The 25,766-nt window shown below is 38.1% G+C and overlaps 1 protein-coding gene across 10 annotated transcripts in view; it reads right to left on the bottom strand.

Annotated features, from left to right (window-relative positions):
• ubr4 (ubiquitin protein ligase E3 component n-recognin 4) overlaps positions 1–25,766 on the bottom strand; it is a 196,896-nt gene that overhangs the window by 63,893 nt on the left and 107,237 nt on the right. For 9 of the 10 annotated variants that reach the window (XM_039756137.1, XM_039756142.1, XM_039756139.1 and 6 more), the window contains 15 exons: positions 24,422–24,526; positions 23,915–24,052; positions 18,808–18,976; positions 18,626–18,722; positions 18,425–18,532; positions 18,151–18,264; positions 11,456–11,665; positions 11,106–11,255; positions 10,410–10,637; positions 5,948–6,026; positions 5,610–5,834; positions 4,965–5,133; positions 4,714–4,858; positions 4,434–4,519; positions 1,762–1,849 (listed from right to left, as the gene is read on the bottom strand). In XM_039756137.1, coding sequence (XP_039612071.1) covers positions 1,762–1,849; positions 4,434–4,519; positions 4,714–4,858; positions 4,965–5,133; positions 5,610–5,834; positions 5,948–6,026; positions 10,410–10,637; positions 11,106–11,255; positions 11,456–11,665; positions 18,151–18,264; positions 18,425–18,532; positions 18,626–18,722; positions 18,808–18,976; positions 23,915–24,052; positions 24,422–24,526 — 2,111 coding nt within the window. The remainder of the gene's footprint in view (positions 1–1,761; positions 1,850–4,433; positions 4,520–4,713; positions 4,859–4,964; positions 5,134–5,609; positions 5,835–5,947; positions 6,027–10,409; positions 10,638–11,105; positions 11,256–11,455; positions 11,666–18,150; positions 18,265–18,424; positions 18,533–18,625; positions 18,723–18,807; positions 18,977–23,914; positions 24,053–24,421; positions 24,527–25,766) is intronic. The other variant, XM_039756141.1, reaches the window with a different exon arrangement.

The raw sequence follows: 25,766 nt of genomic DNA, 5'->3' as shown, positions 1-25,766 counted from the left end.
ATGCATTAATTCATTTTTGTTTCTTTTTCACACCTAGGTCATGTCATTTTGTTTGGTTTTAGATAAACTCAGTTAATGTAAATCTTTGGTGTTTTGGAAACGAAACAGAATGTCATATGATAATCGGTAACTGCTTCTTTAATATGTACTTAGCAGACAACTTTACCCAAAACTACTTACAAAAAAACAAAAATATAAACATCAAAACATAATATGCATTGGGTGATTATGAATGAATACTCGTTTCTAAATGAAAGCAGTCTTAAAAAATAAAATTAAAGTAAAATGTCACAGGACACCAGTTTAGTGAGGCAAAAAAATAATAAAAGAAGAAACTGAGTATTACACTTTTTCCTTTACTTATTGCTTTTAAGTTTTGTTTTAGGCAATGCTCGTGATAGCAGGACACATTCCTGTCACTCAGGAAGTCACACCAAGTGCAGAAATTTGTGTTAGAAAAAGCTAAAATGTCACACTGAAAAGGCTGTTAAAACTGCAGATGTGGCCAAGCAGAAGCACAAGCATATAATATATGTCTATCTATCACATACACACACACACACAGTATATATAAAATAAATATATATATATTATAAATATAAAAATATTATATAAGATTCTAAATGTGCAGAGAGTTGGAAGATCATTCATTTAATGTGTTCTGTGTGGTGATCTATTGCTGCTTGCTGTAGCAATTAAAAACTGGGATGATGTTTACGGTGGACTGCTTTAATGATAATGTAAACTACGAGGTTAAAGTGGACATTTCAAGATTAAAGCTGAAATTTCCAATCAGAAAATACACGTTTTCACAAAGTCCTTTTTTTCTCGGTGGCTCAAATACAGCGCTGTACTGTACATTATGTAGCTGTTGTGAAGTTGCAAAAAAAAAAAAAAAAAAAAAAGACGACACAAAAGATTTCAGACTTTTAAAATGCATCACGTCATTACGATCGGGAATATGCGACACTTGAATATAAAAGCACCACGAATGCATCTGTATGTTGGCAGTTTGCTTCACCACATAGACCCATTCATCAAACATCGAAGCGCGCACATCGATCCCTGTAGGATCCGCATAGCGACTTTCTGTCACATGTAAATAGTAAACAGAGACTCTGATGTCACGTTCCGACTGTTAGCACACTGCACCCCTCGACTTTTTGCTGGTACTGCAACTCGCACACACATCGCTTTAATTTTTGAGGACCTGCTCAGAGGATGTGTGAAATGAACACTGGGAACGCATGGCAGCCATGATGCGGTGTGTACGCGTTCTGAGCGTGAAGTATAAACCAGCCCTAACGCCGTTAAAAAAATGAGTGCCATTATACTTGGACTTTAGTCACAAATTACACACTTCACATCAGCATTTTTCCAATTATTAGCATAACGTGAAAAAAGTTTCTGGTCTAGTTGTGTGTTCAACATTTCTTGCCTCACATTTCCTGTCATCCTATATTTACCCCGATTTTCGTAGACATGGAACACACATGAAATACATGTGCTCCAAAATAATGATATATTATTTACCCTTTACAATTCAAGGCAACTCATACCCAGATAAACAGAACTTGGTATACGACTAAAGCTGCGTTGGTGCGGGATGGTAAAAGCAGGCTGCCTGCTGCCGGTACAAATATTTCATTACAAATATTCTTTTATATTTTATTGCCATACTTCCTTCTTCACAAGAGTTTAACACATTTGACTTGTATTTAAATAACAAAATCTGAGACCTATAAAACTAATTCTACTCACTGAAAAGGGTACTTCAGGGTTATTACAGACGAGGCAGGGGTCACTTTCCAGATAATAGCCGTCAAATTCAACCAGACCTGACAAAGTACTGAAAGGAAAAAAATGACAGTTAAATATTTGCAACTATTGACTTACTCCATATACCTTCAGACTCATGAAATAAGGTCATTTATCGTTATCTATTAGATTTAAACAGGTAAACTAGCAGGAGTATCCAAAATATGCATGTATGTAAAATGGCAGCACTTTGTCCGTTTACACAACACAGAAATTGAGAGCCATTATTATTAACAACAACAACAACTTATGTACTGGTGGCTCAGAACTGGAGTCAGAATTGCCAATATATATTCTTTAATATTGTAGGGAAGATCAAAAACCTTTGTCTAATTTATTCAGAGAAACACCAATACAGTGATCCCTCGCTATATCATGCTTCGACTTTTGTGGCTTCACTCTATCGCGATTTTTTTCTCATACACGCTTACGTCACTACGCATGCACTTTCTGAGAACTATTATCTAAGCCCTACGATGGCTCCTAAACGTGCTGCTTTTTCTAAGCCTTCTGACAATAAAACTAAGCGCCGGAGGAAGATGCTTACTATCCAGGAGAAGGTGAAAGTCTTAGATATGATTAAAGATGGCAATACCCTACAAAAGCCTCCTCACGCATATGAAAAGACAGCGCCAGCAACTGCCTATCAAGATGTTCTTCAGCCGCGCACCTAGACACCCACTGCCTACTCCTAGTACTTCTTCACTGAAGACAACAACGCACCTGCTGAAGATACTGCACCACCTCTGAAGACTCTCCTACTTAGGTCGTGCCTTCATAGGTTAGTGGTTGTGTGCAATTAAATGTACGGTACAATAATCTACTATATAAAAGCGTTCGGGATTGTCCTTCCATCCCGTGAGTGCAAAGCGTAGCGGTATTCCGCTTATTACAGACTTACTACTTGCGGCTTGAGGTACGAAGCGACAATAGACAAAATTATGTCTCTGGAAATAATGTTGATGGAGTACAAATGCCTCACCTCGTAGTAAATATCAGGGGAGATGGTGCTTGCTTATTCTCATCTATAGCTTATTTAGTGCATGAAACTCCGTCTTTAGCGGTACAGACTCGGGCTGACATTGTACGACTTTGGACAGGCACTTGAGGAGATTAAAAAAAAAACCAAAAACTTAGGTTTCGTAGATGTTATGAATGGGCACTTTGATGTTCTCATCCCCTACACTTACATGTCTGATGTACACATGGAGCGCACAAAAATTGAGGATAAAAGTCGCCTTAAAAGGCGAGTGCGCCTAGTAATATGATATTTCTAACGTCTAATATGTCTTATTTTGTCTAATATATTGGGCAATACGAGTGTAATGGTGACTAAAGGGTGTTATTTCATGTCTAGAGGGCTCTAATAATGTTAAAAATGTATTTAGAAGGTCGTAAACAGGTTTTCTATACTCTAAACTGCGAAAATATTCGATTTATAAATAAAGAATCCTACTTCGAGAAAATTCATTTATCACGGTTGAGTCTGGAACGGATTAACCGTGATAAACGAGGGTTCACTGTAAATGCAAAATAGTATTACAAATGCACTATGAAATCTTTTACTTTTTCACCATATCTAGGATTTTGCCGGTACTACCCTGGACCTTGAAAGTTTTTAGTGCTCCAGTGCTTTCACATCTTTCCACAGTTATGAAATTCTTCTTAAATTACTCTCAATCTTAACTAATTAGCCTGAGATTCTTCTTGGAATACTGGATGTGGTCATAATCGTTCATTTCAAGAGTCAAAGTCTGGCCCAGTACCATATATATACATTGCTCATGTTTAATTGTTCATAAAGCGTGAACTCAACTGACAGAGAGCTCAACCTTGCAGTGTCTGTTATCTCATGTATTATTGATCTTTGACATCAGGAACAGAAGAAAATTTTTCCACTTTGGAAAAAACTGTATCAAGAAGCAAAGGACAGCCAGACTTTAGGTACTTTTTTTAGATTTTCCACTAAAACAAAATTCCAAAGGCAATTTTCTGACTTTATATTTATTTGGTTGAAGCCTTTATCCAAGGGGACTTGCATCTGAGATGCAAATGGTCACATTTCTTCTGTTTTTACAACTGAAGCACAGGCAGGTAAAGTGACTTGCTCAGTGTCAGAATCAGAATGTGAACCCATAACTTCAGGGTTTGAAGTCTAAAGCCTTAACCAATGTGCTAGTGACTTTTGGTGTATGAGGTAGACTGCCCTGATACACAATGACTAGGCAATAATAATAGTGTCTTGAGCATAGGAAAGGTGCATATAAATAAAATGTATTATTATCAACATTATAATGAGTCTCATGAAAGCATATTGATGTCTTTGGTAAGAAATTTAATGAAAATAAGGTACTTGAGTTTGCAGTTTTCAGTATCAATGCTGACTTAGATGCAAAAGAAGAAATATGCATGATTGACAACCAATATTAAAAACTTAAGAATCAAATATATTAGCACACAAGAGAAAATCTTTGTTGACTTAAAATGTTTTTTAGCCTGAACCTGAAAATTGTATTCTTTGATTCTATTTTTTTGTTTCAAATTTGGATGCAGAACCAAAACCCTGGCACAGTAATAAATTAACATATTTCTTCTATTTTGACTTTAAAACTTACTTATAGATATTAGAATTTGGATGGTTGGTGAGAATGTGATTCTGTGTACGAAGAATCTCAACTGCTTTTTGGGAATATTCTTTTAGCTGTAACAAAAGAGAATAACATTAAAGTCTAAAACAAGAAACAGTACATCCCTTCCCCAGTGCCTCAAATACTGGTGAAGCAATCTGCATGGTAACAACTGTTACAAACCTGAGATGGGCACAATGTATCTTTATTCAGAGCAAACAGTGTCAACTCCACAAATTCCTTGTTATATTATAAAACAAAAACTAACCTTTTTTTCAGTCTGGGGAGTTTTTAATGAGAAATATCCAAGGAGATCCACAAACTGGGCAGCCTTACGACCATATGCTGGAAGCTCTGGCCATATGGCCCACATCAAATCCAAAAGGAGCTCTTGTTGGGATTTGGTGGAGTTTCTGGAAGCCAAATGCAACTTAGTAAAACTAACAGTTATCAAGAAAATGAGAAAAAAATGGCATGTTTAAAATACAGTTTAAATTAAGAGTCTTATAGAAACAGCACCTGTAGATGTGCAGTGCCAGACAATGGGCCTGCCAGCGCACTGAAGAGGAATTAGACTCCAGCAGAAAACAACGCAGAAATTGGATCAGGGTCTCCTTATCTGCAAATTTGTTTAGCTGACTCACTAATGCAGTGCATAGCTGGTCTTCCTGACTTCCTGAACCATCGGCTGACAGAAGCAACATATATCCGATTAAAAAAAAATACATAAAAAAAAAAAAGTTTAAGTGAACATGTATAAGGAGACATGAGTTGTAGCTTTAATTCCCCCACCACCCAAAAAAAATCTACTTATTCAATTCCGCTGGTAATGCAGATGGTTGTACAACCCACATTTAAACACAGAATATTGAAAATTCTCAAATTCATTAGAAATTTATAGAGTATTGCTCTCACATATTTGAATGACCTAGCAGTTAGTGAGGTAAATACTGTACCCATATTACAGCCCAAGATATGGTGATAAACGTCTATTACCTTCCCTAAAAACCACAGTTACACTAAATTAGATGGTTTCAGATGCTCATCACCATATAATACTTTACACAAAACTAAGTGCTGTGCTTGTACCATTAATACTGTATTATGACAACGGTTCCAGGGTAATTCTGTTAAAAATTGAAGGCATCAATGGTAAAAATTTACCCTCCTTTTCTTTATCCTTATCTTCTTTTTTGCTTTTCTTGCTGGAGGATGACTTGCCCTGAGACCCAGACTGTGTTGCCATGCCTCCGGAGACTGTAGAACCTGATGAGGCAGCTGTAGACAGGACTTTGCTGCCACACAGTGCACATGAGAGAAGCTGAAGAAGAACTGGAGAGACACCCTCATCTACCAGAAAGCTTATCTGTAGCAAGAAGTACAGTACAGCTACAAACAGAAAAAGGTGGACAGTTTGGTTTTAAAATGTTCAAAGAAAAATAAACAGCCCATAGGGCTGAAAATTTAAAACAAGGAACAGGACACTGTGGTAAAAGACTTACAGTCATCCTTAATGCAGAACTTCTGCCAGTTTACAGTACGTTGGGTTGCAATTTCAGCACATGCTTTCAAATGTTCCATCTAGAAAACAAGGTTAAGTAAAAAGGATTCGTAAAAAAAATCTATCAACAAGCTCTCACTCTGTACCATTTTTAACTGTACTTGTGTTTAGTAGAAAGCATACTCTGGGTTGTTACTTTATTAGATACTTAATGGTGACTTGATCTCCCATTTGTTAACAATAACTTCTATCAGTCAGGGCATAAACTCAGCAAGAAATAAAAAGCGCACCACAGGCATACAAGGCTTGTATCAAAGCCAATGTGACCAACTATATCTATTTAAGTTCAAATAGACAGAGTGCTGGTAATTGGGATTCTACTACATTAATGCTACTGTACATTTCTGTAACCTTTTCAGGACTTTGAGAGATTTGAGGTGTGGAAATTTAAGCTGTGAAAAATAATGCATTTGCAGTTGGGTATGCAAGCTTACATAAAGGAATGTACTAGAGGTTCAGGTGTCTATTTGCATTCAAATTTTACTGTACTCTAATCAAGTATTACAAAAATACAGACCACACTACATTGCATCCACCAGCATTCATCTACAACAAATGGACTCATGGGATAATTTTCAACTATCTTAACATGCTCAGATTCATTTAGATGACAATCTTTGCCTATTCTAACAACTAAACCCTTTTCAATACGTATGCTGGAGATGAAAATATGCTAAGAAATTAAAATACGCAGATGAGAACCAAGTTAAAGGACTGCACAAAACTGCATTTGTTTTCTGAAACATCGCATTTTTAATGTTTTTGCTTTGTTGTTTCACTTTTCTGTGAATTAGTAATATCTAGTGGAATGAGGTTTAAAAATTATTATTTTTTTTTAAAGTTTATTCAGTACCCCTAAAATTTAATTTGTGTGCTTTAGATAAGATGTCACTTTAAAATGAATAAACTGTGTGACCAAGACTATAGCTATACTTTATGGCTTATAATGGAATACTAGCATTGCTTTTAATTGTGCATATTTAACCATAGGTTTAGCAAAAAACTATTGAGAAAGTTAAACACAAGAACTGGAAAAGAAGTGCTAAGGAACAGGTGATTTAGCTCAAAAATGTCATTATACTGACAGGGGACAGCCATGAGAAGGGGGCAGTGAATGCTAATGAATGAAGCCAAGTATTCGAGGGGCTAGTGAGAAAGGAAAAAGTTTCAGAAGTCATTGAGGGCCAAGCTTTAGATAACTGCAGAAATGGGGTCCATTAGACGTTTTATTCTTTTGAACAAACAGTTAAGCAAACTGAAGGAAATAAAATGTATTTTAACACAGTATTCATTTTTGGGATACAAATAGACATGCTAATACAGAGAATTCTGGGAGAAATAAGCAAATGCACAGCAAATATTAGGAAGAAGTGTTACCTATTATGTATGAGTTCAAATAAGCTAACCACTATGTACAAGTCTGAGATAAAAATGTAAAATGGGGGCTTTTGGGTATTTGTTATTTAAAATGTACCTCAATTACCTTAAAGTAATGTCAGGTAGACAGAAGAGCAAAAGCAATAAAATATCCATCAAGCCACGGTATAAAAGAAAGCAACTACTGTTTTAACGCAGATTTCTATTTAGCTCTGGAAAGAGATGGAACAGAGGCAGACAACATGCCTGCTTTCAAAATGGAGGAATAATTCAGGTTTTTAATATGAGAACACAGCGACTGCTATGAAAAGGCAAGTAAGGAAGACGCACTGAAATTATGGGCAAAAGCACAGTGCCATCTACAAAGTGAAAATGCAAGCAGACCAAGCATGCTTCACTACGGTGAATCGTTTTTTGGTTTAAAGGAAAAAAAAAAAAAAAAAAAAGCATGCTTCTGCGAGCTAATTCTTAAAAATTATTTTAGCTCTTACAAATGAAGTGAATTGGCCTTGTTGGAGTACGTCTTTAATGTTTGTTCAGGAGTGAAATGTGCTCATTCTGTTAGAACTGCAAACTTAATAAAAACATCTGCTTTCTAAAAATAAGCCACAGTAATTTACTCCCCCTAAAGTATTAGCAATGTTGTCAAAAGATAAGAATTTCTTGCCCTGGCCATCTGTAAAGGAGATTCAAATTCTGGGTTTTCCAGTTTAAAAAAATACCTATGTATAATAGAGTATCTAAGGAAAACCTAGCATGACTTTTGATTGTGTGCAATTAATCAAGAGTTTAAGAAAAAGTCTGAAGAAAGTAAATGAAGACACAGGACAAGAGGTCCTCACAGAAAGGAGATTTAGCTCAATGGTTACATCATACTGTTGAGGACAGCTGGGAGAGCAGACACAGGTGAATGAAGGCAAGTATTTGAAAGGCTAATGAGAAAGCGAAAAGTTTTAGAATTTATTGGGGGCCAAATAATTTTTATTTTTCACGCCTGGACAAACTTGTTAAGAAGGCAGGCTCCATTGTAGGATTAAAGTTGGACAGTTTAACATCTGTGGCAGAGCGACGGGCACTAAGCAAACTCCTGTCAATCATGAATAATCCACTGCATCCACTTAACAGTGTCATCTCCAGACAGAGGAGTAGCTTCAGTGACAGACTTTTGTCACTGTCCTGCTCCACTGACAGACTGAGGAGATCGTTCCTCCCCCACATTATGCGACTCTTCAATTCCACCCGGGGGAGTAAATGCTAACATTCATTTTATTATTATTTTTTTCGTTTTTATTACTATTTAATTTAATATTGTTTCTTTGTATCAGTATACTGCTGCTGGATTATGTGAATTTCCCCTTGGGATTAATAAAGTATCTGTCTGTCTATCTGTCTAAATTTAAGATAACTGTAGAAAAGGTGTCTGTTGGAGATGTTTTTCTTTTAAACAAACTGAAGGTCATAAATTATGCATTTTATCAGTGTTGAATTCTGGGGTGCAAATAAACACGTGAATAAAGAGAATTAAGGGAAATATACAACTGTAAAACAAAAGTTAAGGAGAAATATGTTTTAGCTCAGGTAAACTAACCAGTGTATATGCACGTAAAATTACTTTGACGAGCTTGTTTTTTAACGTGCATCTCATAATTAGCTTAAAATAACTTCAGGATGAGAGAACAAGTACAAGACCAATGGTAAATTCAAGGTTGTCCAATTTTGACCAATATCACTTAGCAAAAATAGCTAGCAGCTAGCAGAGCATACAGCTATTGAGAGATAGTAGATGCTACACACCCAATGAGAGATGCAATGACATTTGAAGCATGAGTGATGAGGGGATGTCACATTGGGTAAGTATTATGAAATGTACATGTAAATCAAGGCTAATGATTTAGGCATTACCAGTATTATCTTGATACACCAATATTAAAAGAATTGTAACAGTCCTCTGGTTAGTTATGTTATGTTAAACTGATAGAAGTATTTCTTGATTATGTTAAAATGCTTGCCTATATATTTAGTGCATAGTCAATGAAAGGTTCTAATATAATCCCTACCAGATAAATTGCAGATTGAATATTGTAATTATTTCTTGTGATTTCAATTAGAGAGGAGGTCAGTTTATGACCTGCCTTGTAGTTGGTAAGGCGGGGGTGGGAAACAGATTCAAACCGTACTGAACTTACTAAACATACTGAACGTATTGAAGTAAAACCAAAAGTTAAGGAAAAGTATGATAATAGTAGCTCAAGAAATTAATAGGACAGCAAGTCACCTAGTAGCATATTATCATGTTGTATTACTCTAATTGTACTCTTCTATTTAGGGTATGTTTTTTAGAATACATAAATAAATGTGTAATTTTTTTTATATAAACATTTTCAGTTACTCTGTCGAGTTGCCAGTTTTTAAAGAATGTAAAAGGGGAGGGTGTTGAACTACAGTAGGAATCAATCCTGACAGAGTAGTGAGAATAAAGATTGAAAAGGGGAATAGAGTCACCTTAGAATCCTAACCATGACAAGAACATGTCAGTCAGTCAGTTACATACAGTATAAACTGTGTTATAGCTTTAACTAGCCTATTCACAGGAAAAGACTATTTACGAAGACATGAGAACACAACAAAGTCACCACTGGGTATGATGCAGTGCAACCTGTCTTACATTAAAAAGTTTTGTTTGCATAAATGATGCACTCACTAATTAAGCTGTAATAATATGGGAAGAGCCATTATAATTAATAAAGGGGCTATTCTTATCATTCACAGCACTTCACTGGATCATACTGAAACCATTTAACTTTTTTTTTTAAAACCAGGTAGCTTAGTTTCTTGGCACTCCACGATCCTTGTACCTTCCACTAATCCGTGACCCTGTGTTAGGATATAGCAGGTTGGATAATGGATGGATGGATCTCCATAGTTTCCATATCAATATGAAGTGAAAAGTACAACATTGTGTAAGTAAAAAAAAAAAAAAAAGTACAAAGAGAGAAAAAAAAAAGACTGGATTTTTTTTTACATACCAAACTGATTAGGGTATCATATTGCAAAGCTGAGCCTGATGAAGCTGTGACAATGCCACCACGCAGGAAAATGCCCTGTTCTTCAAGTAGTTTTTTAATGCCTCTAACATGTGAATCAAGAGTGTGTAGATCTCTCAGTTGCCGGTACTTTTCTTTGGAGCCACAGATGAAAAGCAGAAGCTTGCGTACTTGACGACGAACAAAAGGTGTTTGCTGGATCATTAAATACTGCAAAAGAAAATTTAAACAAACAAAAACATAGGCCTCATGCTAAATCTTACTTCTATTGACAGCAATCAGCTATATTGGTTCGAAAATATGAACACATTTAACCTCTAGAACAGTAAATGTTAAGGGACAGAGAAGCACTAGGTTAATTCATTCATACATATATTTTTTAACACACTTAATCCAACTAAGGGTTGTGGTTAGTCCATTACAGGGTCCACCAACTCACACACATTTGTAATTGCCAATTAACCTAACCTGTACATCTTTGAGGAAGGGGAGGAAGACAGCAGTACCCAGAGAAAACTCACACGAACGGGCAGAACAGGCAAACCTCCAGGGTGACAGGGTGCAGAATTTGAGCTCAGCACACCAGATTCATGAAGCAACAGCATTAACAAGTAGTCTACTATGCCAAATCAGCCCTAATTCAGTTTTGGTAAAATAACTTGTCACCTTCATGTGTACCTCTGATAAGTAATAGAACCAAGAATGGTCAAACACAGGTGGGGGAATCCGTAGGTTTGCATCGGCAATTTTCTTAATTTGGTATGGAAGACGCAAAACCATCTCAGTCAAAAGTTGAGAATAAGCTTCAAATACATCAGCAGCATGGCCCTGCATAATGAAAAAATAAGCAAATAGACAAATGTTTAACTACTACACACAGATATGCAAATATCACTTACAGTGAATTGATTTGAGGCATTTCTGATGTTAACAGTAGACAAGACTCTTAATTAAATAGGAAAATGTGGACTTTACTTATACTACATTTCAGACATGAGGGGAAAAAAGAAATAGCACTTGGACTTTACCTTAACATACTGTCGAAGAAAGAAAGGGCTCATATCTGGAGGGGATGAAGAGGTGTGGGTTTTTAACAGTTGGCTGGTTGTCACAGGCTCCTCATCACCTTGCTGTGACTTCCAAAATTCTAACAGAGATTTCAATACTTGAAGGCAGTAATCAATGGCTCCCAAGCTCAGCAATGCTGTGGCCGTGGCATTAGAGATCAATGATGAAGACTACAAAAAGAGGAGTATGCAGCTTTTTAGAATATTCTACTTTTGACAAAAGCACAAAACAAAACCCGAAAATAATTCTCTGCTTATATGCTTGCCAAGTAACAAATCACAAGAAATGTTTATCAAAATTTGAACAGTTTAACAAATACGGAACATGAAGTATGGAGTGCCTACAATTGTACAAAGGCAAAACTTAAAGGGTATGAAAAAGTGAGACCAGACATGAAACACATATAATGTCTGTTTTCACAGAAGGACAGCTGCATTAGAGACTGGACAAATGGTACTTGGAACATCCAGTCTGAACACCTATAAATAGCAGAGCTATGTAATTACAAGTTTAAAAAAACAGTTCTGTTTACATTCAAGCACATTTCTTACATGAATGTTACAAAAAGAGAAAAGTGGAAAGACATCATATTGTTAACAAGTTAAACAACGCATGCATGGCGTAACTTTAAGGTGTGTTTAGAGACCAAGTTAGCAGATATAAAAGCTGAAGCAATTCACATTTTTTTAATTACTTCACCCAAGAGTCAGTTATCATATTTTAAATTATTAAACAGTTAGTGAAAGTGAGTCCTATTCAAAAGTAAAAACTATATCAGAACACAATTACATGCATTAGTAGATTACATCAGATCTGTGCTTTTCAACAGCACTTTAAAATTGAGTTAAAAACTAAGCACAAACAGGCTTGTGGTGGTTCAATAGCTTTCATAGACAGTAGACTACATATCAAGTGATGTGAAAATGACATCGATTGATATGAGTTAGTGGTGGAGGGTATGCAACTAATTGTTCAATTTTCTTAAACATAACATTTTTGAAAGTATACACAATAGAGTAGTATCCAATAATTAGCAATTGAGAAATAACTATTAACAGAAAGTGACTAATACTAATATAAAACCAATAGTCAATATTACCCTGTAAAAGCAGAAAGGGATCTGAAATAATTTCTACATATAACTATTAATATTAGTTAAAACAAAATAATTATTGCATGTTTAAGCAACCACCCTCAAGGTAAAACTGAAACAGTAAACTAATTCATAGTTAAGTCACAAAGAAAGTTTCTTCAATTTAAGATGGACAAAAAATTCACCAATTCCTTTCAATGAGAAAATCTAAAATATTAAAACATTGCACAGAGCAATCTGTTAAGAGATATCTGAATGAAAATTGAACTGTCTTTGCAAATTTGTTTGAAGACTATGTGTTCCACATCTCAATAAAATTGGTCCCCAGGACCCCCTGACCCCCCCCTTGCACACTGGAGTTCTTTCAGTTGGACAGACAAACAAGCTTTCACAATTGGTGCTTTGTGCATTATATGCAAACGCAACTATTATTCAAAACAAGGAAAAGATAAGGTACATTACCGCCAATGTAAATTCTTAGTGTAAGGTTCAGTTAAGCTCAGAGAAATACAGTTTCCTTTATAATAGGTGCACAACAAGGATATGATGATTTGTGCAGGAACAGCATGAATAGTCCCTTAACTCAGGTCAGGGAGCATGCAGTGGTACAGCATGTTGCCACATCCAAAACACTACAAAACATCTCGGGATTTCGGTTGGTAACCTCCCAGGTAGAAACGAGAACCAGTCCCACCCTCCAAAAAAATGACCATCCATCTGCTGCAGCCAGGTGATAGGTGGGCGTCCCCTTAGCCTGGTCCAGCTGCTTGGGTCCTCAGCAATGAGAATTCTGGGAGACTAATTACTCTCAGGGAATCGCGCCACAGGGCCGCAGTGGCGTAATTGATGCTCCCTCACAATGCAGGCAATGTATGGAGTAAGGTCATTGTGAAAAATAAGTTGTGATAATTTAAGTCAAATTTACATTTCACACTTATCAATGCCGTACAACATTTTGACTGGCTCTTAACGTTGAATAAATAGGTGCTTTGCACTAGTTGTGTGAAAAAGAAACAGGCGAATAACTTCAGGCTTGTGTGAAACAGTCACATTCACCCCGTATCTCTGTGGGCTTAGACCTCCAGAACATTTGCATGTGAAATAAACTGAGGATCCAATAGCACACCCTCATGATGGATTAGCTTCAAGGCCTGGGCTGGTTGCCCACAGGCGTTCACTAAATGCTGCTAGGGAACTCTCCGGTCCCTAAGACCGCTAATTAGGTTGCAAAGACGCAATACCGAGGTGGCAACTGAACCGACAACCAAAGCTTTATCCCATATATAGGTTCGCTATCAAAAATAATCTTTTTACCGTTGTGGCACATATGTAGTAACAAAAATTGTTTCTTCCTCAAAAGCAAATGCCTTGTGTATCCAATGAAGCATTTTTAACAGTTTGTTCACGCTTGAGAATTGTACTCTAAATATTCAGAAGCAAGTGTAACCTGCAGAAGCGCAACTGAATCATGAGAAATGTAAATGTAAAAACAAAGTCATACCAGCAGTACCCAAGGATTTTATCACTGTACAGCATCCATATCTTGCAATCATATAGCAAAACAGGGAGCACCAGGACTCTGCCAAAGGATGAAGGTCCAAGTGTTCAGAGATATCGGGAGTGTCACACATCCCTTTCTCCAGGGACCTCAGGGACACCGCCCACCCCATAATCTCCAATTCCATTTACTGACTTCATAGGAAGAGTCACCAGAGACATGAATATGGCTGCCGAGGTAAGCAAAACTCTCAATGAGGTCAACAGTCACTCCACAGGCAGACACACTGCTGATGGTGGTGGTGCCCAAGAGGTCTTTAAAGGCCTGGATCTTATATTTTATACAGGATACTCGCAAGCCCAGACATTCTGACCTCTCGCTCAGTCTCTCAAGAGCATCAATCAGAGCCTCCATTGACACAGCAAAGATCACCGCATTTTCAGCAAAGATCATTGAATCTTTCTTTACCAACAGATACCCCACTGCCGCTTTACCCCATGGCCCTGGCCAACACCCAGTCCATGCAAGCATTGAGCAGAGGGTACAACAACTTCAGGGGGATCCCAATGAAGTATCAGGATGTCCCTCAGGGCAGTTCAATCAACTGAGTCAAAGGCTTTACGAAAACCAACAAAGACTGCAAAGAAACTCTCCTCACACAAACGCCTCCTTATTTGCCCTTAGCAACTCCAGTCTGTACTGGGAACTGAGAAGGACGGCTGCAAGGGTTCTGTCAAGCCATGTGCTGTTACTTTCCTTGATAATATTCAGGTTACCTTGCAAGAAGAAAAACGTCCTTCTGGCAACACCAACACAACCCTGGTCAAACTTCAGGGTCTTGCCAGGAACAGTTTCCCACATCACAATAGGATCAGCAGTCCTACCTAAGTCTGCAAGTTCCTCACACAAACTACATGCAGACTCATTAGAAAAAGCCTGATCGTGGAGTCTAGTCAGGTCCAGACTCCTTCTCCTAGTAGATGCTAACATACTGGATCTAAGCTGGATCTGCAGAATAGCAACAACAAGTATGTGGTTAGAATTCAAACTGGACACTTCTGTAGAACCTATGTTCCTATGATCAATCTCCTTAACCACACCACCAGTACTGGAGTACCAATTCCAGCGATGTGGCTCAGAGTGCCAGAACCAGGACCCAGAGATCCGCAGCCCCTGATGTTTTGCAAAGTCAAGGAACATGGAGCCACTTTTGACCACTTTTGACCACGGCTGCCAGACCCATGGGGACAGACAATCCTCACAGTCAGCCTCATCAGTCAGACTGAAGTTGCCCTTGACCAAAGGAAAGTCACCTCACAGGCACCCATCAACCACCGAGCACAACTGCGAAAAAAATGTCTCCCTGACTGACAAATCATTCAGTGGAGTTAGAGAATGCACTGAGACAACAGACAAAGCACCCACAGCCTTGAGTCTCATAAGTTGAGTGCTAGGTGAAAGGAGTTACATGAGACACCATTGGAAGGAACTGATCTTCCACAGCAACAGCCCTCAGAATCAACCAGACCAATAAGAGATGTATTTTCCTACACAGACCACCTGCTAGACTGAAAGATTTGAAAAAAAAATAATTCATTGATGCCATTCATTTACCTTTTCTTAAATAACATTTTGATTAATGTTTTTCAAATGAGCTGCACCATTAATATATTATTCTAAATGAGTTTCAAATCATTCAGTATATCCCAGTTTTTATTTAACAGTTCAATGAATATAAAAGATTGAGTCACATAGTTATATTACTCCTAAAATCGTATGCAGTATTTGTACTTTATATTGATGACAGGATCAATCTTGATTAAATATTTAGTGAGCATGGTGAAATGTTTAATGCTGCCAACTAAAAATCTGCCAGCCATTCTCACAGTTTTGACATTTCATGGCGTTCTTATAGTTCTCCAAGGTTCAAAAAACAGATCAGTCAGACAATAAGTAGACTGAAATTATCAAATCTCTTTAAAATAGTGTTAAGGGAAAGAATTCATCCTCAACCCGGCTTGTTAAACTAAATATAAAACTCTTATTTGAAACTCTTTCATAGATATATTGTAGATTTAAAACAGCGAACTTGCAAACCAGTTGTACATGACCATTGAAACTGCAATTAGCATGGCACTATACAGGGTGTCCATAAAGTCTATGTGCAATTTAAAATAGTTGTAACTTTGTAAGTATATGTGATAGAAAGAATCTGTAAAAAGGATTAGAAAGAAGAAACATTTTTTATTGTTCTTTTTAATTTTCAACATGTCCACCATCATTACTAATACAAAGGGTAATAAGATACTGTAGTTCTCGGAAAACATTTTCAAGCTGATTTTCAGTAATACCAGCAATCACATCAGTTATTCTAGTTTGCAAGATCGAGGTTTGGTTGAATAAACATTAGTTTTCACATGTCCCCATAAAAAGAAATCCAATGGAGTCTAATCTGGTGAACGTGGAGGCCAAGAAATTGGTCCACCTCTTCCAATCCATCTGTTAGGGAATTTCTCATGTAGAAACTGTCTAACATGCAAAGCAAAGTGACAAGGAGCAACATCTTGTAGAAACATTATATTCTCCATCAGTCCTAATTGTTCAGGTTGAGGAATAAAGTAATTTTGCAGCATTTCTAAATAGCTATCACCATTAACAACACAGCCTTCAAAAAAGAATGGCCCTATGAATCAATTTTTTCCCAAAGCACACCACACTAACTTTGGGAGAATCTCTTTCATGTTCAACAGACTCGTGTGGATTTTCAATTCCCCAGATACGGCAAAAATAAAACTTCTAAAGACCAAAAAAAACTAGATACATCAAACTTTCAAATCCTTTTAACGAATTCTTTCTATCACATATACTTACAAAGTTAGAACTATTTTAAATTGCACAAAGACTTTATGGACACCCTATTAAACCTCACCATACTCCAAGTTGTTTGTACAAAAACAAAGTAAGGTGGCTCACTGCTTTACACTGCTACCGGCAAAGAGGAGGGGATTAGAACATTGCTTGCTTAGGCCTTACATGGGACTATGTTCCAAACTTAAGAAAATGGCAAGTAAATTTGGTGCTTAATACTGTTTGCAAGAAGTGCAAAGATTGGTACATGCAGGCTATGTAGACTTCACCGGAAGTAAACCAAGATTCACAATCTAACATTCACTTTAGTGTGCTGAACATTCTCAAATGGACTCGCTTTCAAGCATATGTACCCTGGTTTCTATGGAATTAGTGTCTCAGACAGCAAATGTGTGTTTATTGGCAAATTTATGTCTCCTCTAAAGACCAATCACAGTGCCATGATTCTTAGCATTGTTGAAGTAAATACATGAGAAATGGCAAAATGTACTTGGGATACCAGAGAATGAATCATAAAAAAGGAGTTGCATAGCTCAATTAGTATTTCTTCCATTTACAAGCACTATTCCTACATGGATACCAATGTGAACATGCTCCTGTACTTACTTTCTTTTATGACATTTTCAAATATTGTAGGCTGAAGCTGATAAAGTTCATATATAGTGCAACACCACAATACATGCAAAGGTCTTTCCCCAAACCAGGAGGATACTTTTTGTTTAACAGTGTTCCTCTATTCCGGAACATAAAGATTTATATTCTCAAAACTGTTTAATCTAGTTTACCAGAGCCCATTGGGTGCAGTATAGAAAACACTCCTTAATAAACCATTGCAAGGCAACACAATCGGCTATACCTGGATCAATTTATAGCCATCACTTAACCTAACCCATATGCCTTTCGGAGAGGCAGAAAGATTGAGCAGACTCGGTAAAAACTGACTGAGTGACAGGAAGCTGGACATATGAGGGAGCAGTCCTAAATTTGGGTCAGCGTAATAGTAAATACCATTGAAACTTATCCCTTGAAATAAACAGTCTTATCAAACAATGAAAAATATCCCTTAAAATTAGGGGGTGTCACAAATCCCTTTTTTTAAAAACTATATTTGTTAATATATCTAAAAAAGACAGCTTCAATATAAGACCAGGACTTGCTAAAATAGATTTTTTTTTTTCATTTGAGTGGCAACTTACTTCAGTAGAAGACTTTGATCCTGACTTTGTTCGGGACATAAAAACACTGAGTAGTCTCATAATAACCAAATGGACTTCATTCATTGGACTGCGGTCGTTCTTCTTGGAAACATCCTATCAAAAACAAAATTCAACTACATAAAACTGCCACACCACTAGTTCCTCCTTTACAATACAACACAATTTAAAATGACTAAAATGTTTTGAGAAAAATGGTACTGTAATTCATGCTTCAGAAGAAATGGAGACTATTCACAAGACTAAGTCACTTTACCTTCTTATGCATGCCCAGCTCAGAAATGAGCTGGGAAAGCAAATCATCCAAAGCACCTTTGTCTTTTTCATCCTCTCCATCTAGGTCTGCAGTTAACATTAAAATTACCTGAGGATTTAATAAAATTAGCATCAAAATTATATTCCAATAAGGAGTGCATTTATCTAGATCACCACTCAATGCTATTCATGGGGCATATACCTGCATATATGGGATGGCGCGAACTCCACCAACATTATGAAGCTGTGGCAAATGTTGCAGAAGTCTTTCAAGCAACATTAACCTTACCATGTGAAGCCTAATGGAAAAAGAAGAGACTGTTAAACACCACACCAGGCTATACAAAGAGGCTGCTGTAAAGCAAAAATTGGACGACCAACTACCGACTGCTCGTGTGAATATCCCCTTCTGTCTCAGCTTCACCTTCTGACCCTTCACACTCCTGCTGGCCTGCAGTTGTACTGATGGCACCAGTGCTTGAACTTATGCTGCCTGGTCCTGCTGGATGTCCCTCCACTGTTGTGTCTCCATAAGCACTGCTTCGACCAGAAACTAAATTAAAATAAATAAAAAATTGAACAACCAAGGTGATGAAGACAGCACTCAATAGAAAATAAAATTCATATTAACGATATAACATATTTTGTAAGTGTGCCATCTATTGTGCTATCTAACAGCAAGGCAGCATCTTCTCAGGTACAAGAGAACTATAAGAATATAAACGTAGAACTTAACAAATATCATATATTACTGGTCTTTTGAAAATGAAAAAAAAAAGTACTATTAATGTCTTTGAACGCTACCTAGGTCATATTACACCTGGCCCCTATTCCTCCTGCAAGTGATGGACTATCAGGGAATCGCACTCTTTAGCCTTCCTAGGATAACTTAGACTAGGGCACTGGAAAGGTGATTCCACCCACTCAAAGAAGTTGCTGTGGCACTCAAGTCAGGGTTGTGGTCTATTTCTTATCCCATTTGTGATTATCCTGGACAGGATATCAAGGTGCAGCCAGTGAAGGGAGGGTGTTTAGTTTGGAAGTCTTAGAACTGCGTGTGATGATGCGGGTTCTCTTCCATGCTCTCCTCGTCTTTTCGGGAACCCTGAACCCAACACCATCGATAATGTCACCGAGATGAGCTGACAAATAGGGACAAATCTCTCAAGGCCAGGGGATATATCCCACAAAGTGCTTTTATTTAAAACAATAATCAAATCAAAAAGTGCAAAAGTGCAGTGTCAAAGTTCAATAAATAAATCCATAAAATCAAGTGTCCAGTGGGGTTAAAACCATCAACAATAAATAAATCCTTTAAAATCTGAGGTTAAATGTAGAACTTAAAAATGCAGTCTCTCCATCCCTTGTTGTTCTCTGGCCCACCTCCATCACTCTATCCCCAGCTCACCATTACTCACAGCCGCGGAGACCAAACAGTCACGAGCTCCTTCTGTCAACCTCCGTCTTGGCCTCCAAACGGACGTCACTGCCAGACCAACGAGGTTGGCTCTCCTCCCGTGATCTTTCGCGCACCCGTAGTCGCTCCTCAGATCCTACAGGATGACACCTCTCCTGCTCACCCCACTCGCTAATTGTCAGTGGGGCGAACTAGCCCCCAAGAGCGCCTCCATCTAACACTCCTTTGCGGGGCCCCCGCTCATTCTGTCTCTCTTTTTGCAGGTTGCCAGATCATCCAGCCTAGACTGCCATTGCTATCCTTTAACCTCCTATTTCTTTCCCACGATCTCTCTTTTTTTTCCACCCTTTTTCCTCCTCTGGTGTACCTTTATTTATATATACACATACCCCTCTGCCTCCGTGGGCACAGCATCTTAATTACACACCGCAGGAAGCCAACGAGGCAAACAAGAACGACCGCACCCACACGTGCAGGTGCGATTCGCTCCAATCACCTCATTAACTCCCCGCGGTCGTGCAATCGCGCCCACGGAGAACGACGCGGCTATACGGATTTTAAAAAACCTGACTTTTTTTCGGAAGCCACAGACCCGCTATGCCACACTGTGTCACTGCTTTTTACAGCGGATATGGCAATGCTGGCTTCACTGATCTGTGAACTCCAGCACACATTTGGATGGTTTCTGTGAAGCAGCAAGGATAAGAATCAGGATCTCCAAATCTGAGGCCATTGTCCTTAGTAGGACAAGGTAGACTTTCCTCTCCAATTGGGAGGCAAGTTACTACCTCAAAAGTTGAGGAGTTTAGGCATCTCTGGGTCTTGTTTAAGAGTGTGGGGAAAAGAGATGGTGAAACTGACAGATGAATTGGAATGGTAAATGCAGTTGCTATACTGACCCATAGCGGTGAAGAAATAGCTGACCCAAAGGGCAAAGCTCTTGATTTACCAGTCAATCTACATCCCTACCCTCATCTATGGGAACAGCTTTGGGAATTAACTGAAAGGACGAGACTGTGGGTACAAACAGCCGAAATAACCTTTCTCTGCAGGGAGGCTGGATTCTCCCTTGGAGACAGAGTGAGAAGCACAGACACCTGGGAGAAGACGCATCAAGAGGAGACAACGGAGGTTGTTCAGGAATCTGCTAAGGATGTCTCCCAGACACACATTTATGGGCATGGCCAGCTGGAAAATGACCCTGGGGAACATTCTGGGCTGACTAGAAGGATCTCCCAGATGCCTTGGAAATGTCTTGGGGGATCCCATAAAATGACTTGGCAAATATGATTGGGGAAAGTGATGAATGTGCCTCTGCTAAGACTGCTGTCTTTGGATGGGTTCCAAAAAATATTACTGGTTCTGGAATGGTCGGTACCAAAATATCAATAACCTCTGGGAAAAACAGTGCTGCTATCTATATTTTTGTAATGATAATTCATTCTAACATCAGCAGCCTTTTTAAATTCCTAACCATCCCTAAGGGTGATGTTTGAATTTGTGTTCAGACAGCATCAGTCAAGTAGCAGCCACAGTTCCACCAGTGGATGCCAGCATTCAGACACTCTGGTCCATCCCATTCTCCATGGCTCGATGAGGAAAAAACAGCAGAATGTCGAGGGATGCTGCAATGTTTATTGTGAAAGATCTACAATACTTCACCACAGTGGACTCGAGTTGATTTAGGTAAACACAGTATAAATTGCCAACTACTAGATAAGTTTGATCTGAGCTGTTATGACAAAATTGGGGTGAGTTCATTTACAGCCATATTTGTAGTTCTTTAAAACTTGAGTTACAAGGTGGTAATACAATATTCATAATATGATAAAATTAGATTAAAATAGTTTATTTTATTATGCATGCTAAATTACTATGCAATTATATTTAGAAAGTTTTAAACTTAAAAGTGAACACGGACATTTATGCTCTTATTTTATTGGTTTAGATGCAAAGAAAAGAGAAAAAGTAGAAAAAAGGGAAGCAGAGAGTAATGGTATAGATATCGGTATGAAGTTGACAATAAGATTACTATATCTGAGCTGTTACTGTGAGAAATTTGGTTATTTCAAGGGTAACCTTCAACTAGAAGTTTATTTAGCACAGAGCTGATTCCAGCATACAGTTAACTGTCGGGAGAGATTATGCGGACGTGCTAGTGGTTGGACAGACTGTGTAGAGAATGCTAAACTAGTGAGCTGTGGGGTACCACCCGGCGAAAGGCTGAACAAAGGAGAATCAGCAGGCACTTCAATTCATTGTTACTGTCGGATGTCAATACAGCTGACCAGCTATCGTAGCCAACTTGACACGATGGACAGGAGTGTCGGCTTCTTCTGGGAACGAGCAAGTTAGCCACCAAAAAATGCCACAATCTCAAGTCAGTACTAACGCTTGCAATGTTTATTTGTGGTACCATTACTTTATTTTCTACTAGTTTTTTGCTAGCTTTAATAAGATGATTTCACTTTATTTTTTTCTTTTTGCTTTCAGAGAAAACCGTTCAATAAACACAAAAATGTTTTGTGAACTTGATGTTACAATTTTGTATGAGATGTATATATGTAAATAATAGTTCATGTGTGTGTTTGATGATAACTGGCTTAGTCATAAAGAGGAAAAAGAGGACAACGATTTAGCATGTGTTATATTAACTGTGATTTAGTAACAAGGGGTGCAAATCCCTGGTAAAGGTATGCAGTTTATCTTTTTGTCAAATAGTATGGGTAGATTATTATGACTTAAATTATTAATCAGTGTTCCTTAGATTATTAACACAGGTTTGTTCATTAAAAGGTCATACAGTACAATCCCTCTTAACCGGCCACCTCGGAACTGGACCCATGGCCGGTTGCCGTTTTGGCCAGTTAATCCGACGCATGCCTATTTTCACGTAGAAAAATATTTCAAAGGTATGTACTGTACCACTTCAACGTTCCTGAAGAAACCATATCTACAAGGCTTCATCCACGATTTCGCACACAGGTTTTTTTTTTCCTCGTACAACGACTGGACAGTGTGGTGTAGCAGGTCCACAGCTCAAGTCAAAAAGGCCAGTTTTTAAATAAATAATCACCACACTAACGGCTTAGTGAGGGGGCGTGGTATGTGTGGCCGATCGTTCCCGGGGAATTCGTGATGCTGAAGAAAGCATTGAAGACGACTGGCCGTCGAAAGGCAGCAGCAGTCGTGGAGGCTTTGGGCTGGTTTAGCCCCAGCGTGAGCGCCCTGGCCGATGGGGAAAGAACCCAAGTCTCGGTCCAGATGGAGCCCGACGTAGCCAGGACCAGTGTGGAAGGCAGCTGCACCTGCAGCTAGGGTGACTCCCCTGTTGCAAAGCAAAAGAAAGAAGGCGGAACCCGTGTTTTAGATTTTAAGAGACTGCTTCCAGCAATTGTTTTAACCTCGTTTGCATTGTTTTTAAAGGACTTGTTTTTTTACTAATGGATTTTAACCTCCACTAATTCACTTGTTTTAATGGATTATTTATTTAAAGAAGACTTTTGATACACTGCATTTTATTTAATTTGAACACTGTTTTGTTGTTTGCTGGTTTTAAAATACCTCTCACCTTCCAGGAAAGAAGGAAGTGCATACATATAACATAAATAAGATTTATTAAAAAAAAAAAAAAAAGTATATTATTTTAACAGGCTGATTAATCCGTCAGCCGATTAATGTGAGGCCAGTTAAGAGGGATTGTACTGTATGTAGATTTATTATTTTGGAGAAACAAAAACTAAACTCGGGTCAGCTCCCTCAGTAAAAGCTGAGGGGTGCTACATAAGCAATACAAAAACAAACAAAATTAGTTATCATAGTTGTAAAAAAGTTATTTTTTTCATCTGTAGGGAGATGACGACAGCCCTTAAACCCAATCACCACCCCCCTTCAAGAGACACTTTATCTCCCCACATCATGGAAAGTAATATCGATAACAGTATCGTTAAGTTTCAGTATCGAAAAGCAGTATTGCTATCTATAAAATCCAAATCGACACACATCTACTGTTGCCCCAGCGACCCAGTCCCATATAAGCAACTGAAAATGAATGAATGAAAGTTAATGTCTTACCACTGTGTTCTCCAGCCACAGAATCTATAGCGCTACCCCCACTCTCAGATCCAGCACTTCCTGCATGTTCTGCCGGTGATGTCCTGAGGGTTGAACCATCTGTAGCTGCTGTGCTGCCTTCATCATCAGATGCTGGAGCTGAAAACATAACAAAAGCTGTTACAGGAAAACAAACAGGTTTCTGTCTATCTCTCTTTACACAGTGAGTGATATGACAAGTCTCCTACTGCAAATATCCATTATGTTTGTCTAAATTCATTTCAACAAAAAGGAGGCATTTCTTAACCACAACACTTAGAAGAGTAGACCATGGACCCACTGAGGACACACAAGCCACTACATTCTATGTCAAGCACAACTCAAGTTACACTACATTTGCAAGAATCCGCACTAAAGTGAATTACTTCTTTACAGGTTTTCTAATTCTGAATCATACCAGTTACATTTATTTTCATTTTTGCCTGATTGTATTTTTGTATGTCAAGTTTTCCCCTGAGTTTCAGTTACCTGATGCAGTAGTGTCTGAGAGTGTTCCAGCATCCAGAGAAGATGAGCTAGGAGCCTGACCAGATAGGCCAAGACTCTGAAGGCCTAGTGCACTGCTACTGCTACCTACAGAAGAAAACATGGGAAAAAACAATGTAACATCCAATAATGAACACAGAACAAGGCAAGCCCATTCAATTGATCAAGTTGATTTTGTTAGCAACGGTGTCCCAATACATTATTGAGGAAGCTATCAAGGTGTTTAATCACCAGATTATTATAATGTTTTGTATTTTTTGTAAAACAAACAGGGAAGGTACATGTACTGAAAGAAAAAAAGACCAACATGTGCGTTGATCCTGCTGCTCTGAATAAGCTCACACACTATAACCAAACCCCCTATCTGACTCTAAGTTAACAGCGCAAGTACAGACGCAAACCAAGTGTAATCAAGAGTCCCCGGTTCGATCCCCACTCACTCCTATATTTGCCGTTTTCAGTAGTAAGCTGCTCTTTTTCTTAATATTATACAGTACACACATAAACTTGGTTTAGCATATGTACTTGCGCTGTTACTTAGAGTCAGATGGGGGGGAGTTACAGTGCGTGAGCTTATTCAGTGTAGCAGGATCAACGCACATGCTGATTTTTTTTTCTTTCAGTACATGTGCCTTCCCTGTTTATTTATATATCTAGTGACTTCTCTGCCTGTCTGTCTCTCTATTATGCAGTGCTCTGTTTGTCTGTGTGTTATAGATCTTAAAAATAACAGTTATAAGGACACTTGCTCATGTTAATTGCAGTCTCAATTGTCAAAAAATATTTTAAAAGGAGCATCCCACATGAAAATAGAACAATCTCATTAACTGACAGTACATATCAATTTATGAATTTTATGTCCGTTTGAGGTTAAAAAGAAAAAACACTTTCTCCCCAAAGGGGAATCAAACTCGGGTCTCTGAGGCATGGCAAGCCTGCTGGGCTCCGTGTCAGCAAATCTTATCGCAAAGCCATGGAAGCTTTTGTATCCTTCTTGAACCTTTAGTGAAAGTGTTTATTTGATGTTTGGACTTCATGCTTCACACATTCTATAGTGTATGCCTACATTTTGTAACATTCATTACTAAAATATGAAAAAGTTTCTGTTTTAACAATGTGTTTACACAGATTACTGTAAAAACGGAACACACATGAAATGCGTGTGTTCCAAATAACGATCTATTATTTCCACTTTAAAACTCCACTTCACTCCCAGATAATCAATCAAGGCATGAGCTGGGAGAAGTTTGTGCACGTTCTACGTCGGTCGGGGGATGGAATAGCTGGCTGCTTGCAGCTTATCTTTATTGGCACATTTACAGCACAA

The sequence above is a fragment of the Polypterus senegalus genome, chromosome 6, assembly GCF_016835505.1.
Source record: "Polypterus senegalus isolate Bchr_013 chromosome 6, ASM1683550v1, whole genome shotgun sequence".
Lineage (NCBI taxonomy): Eukaryota > Metazoa > Chordata > Cladistia > Polypteriformes > Polypteridae > Polypterus > Polypterus senegalus.
Note: the sequence above shows the minus strand (reverse complement) of the source record. Positions and strands in the feature narration are given on the sequence as shown.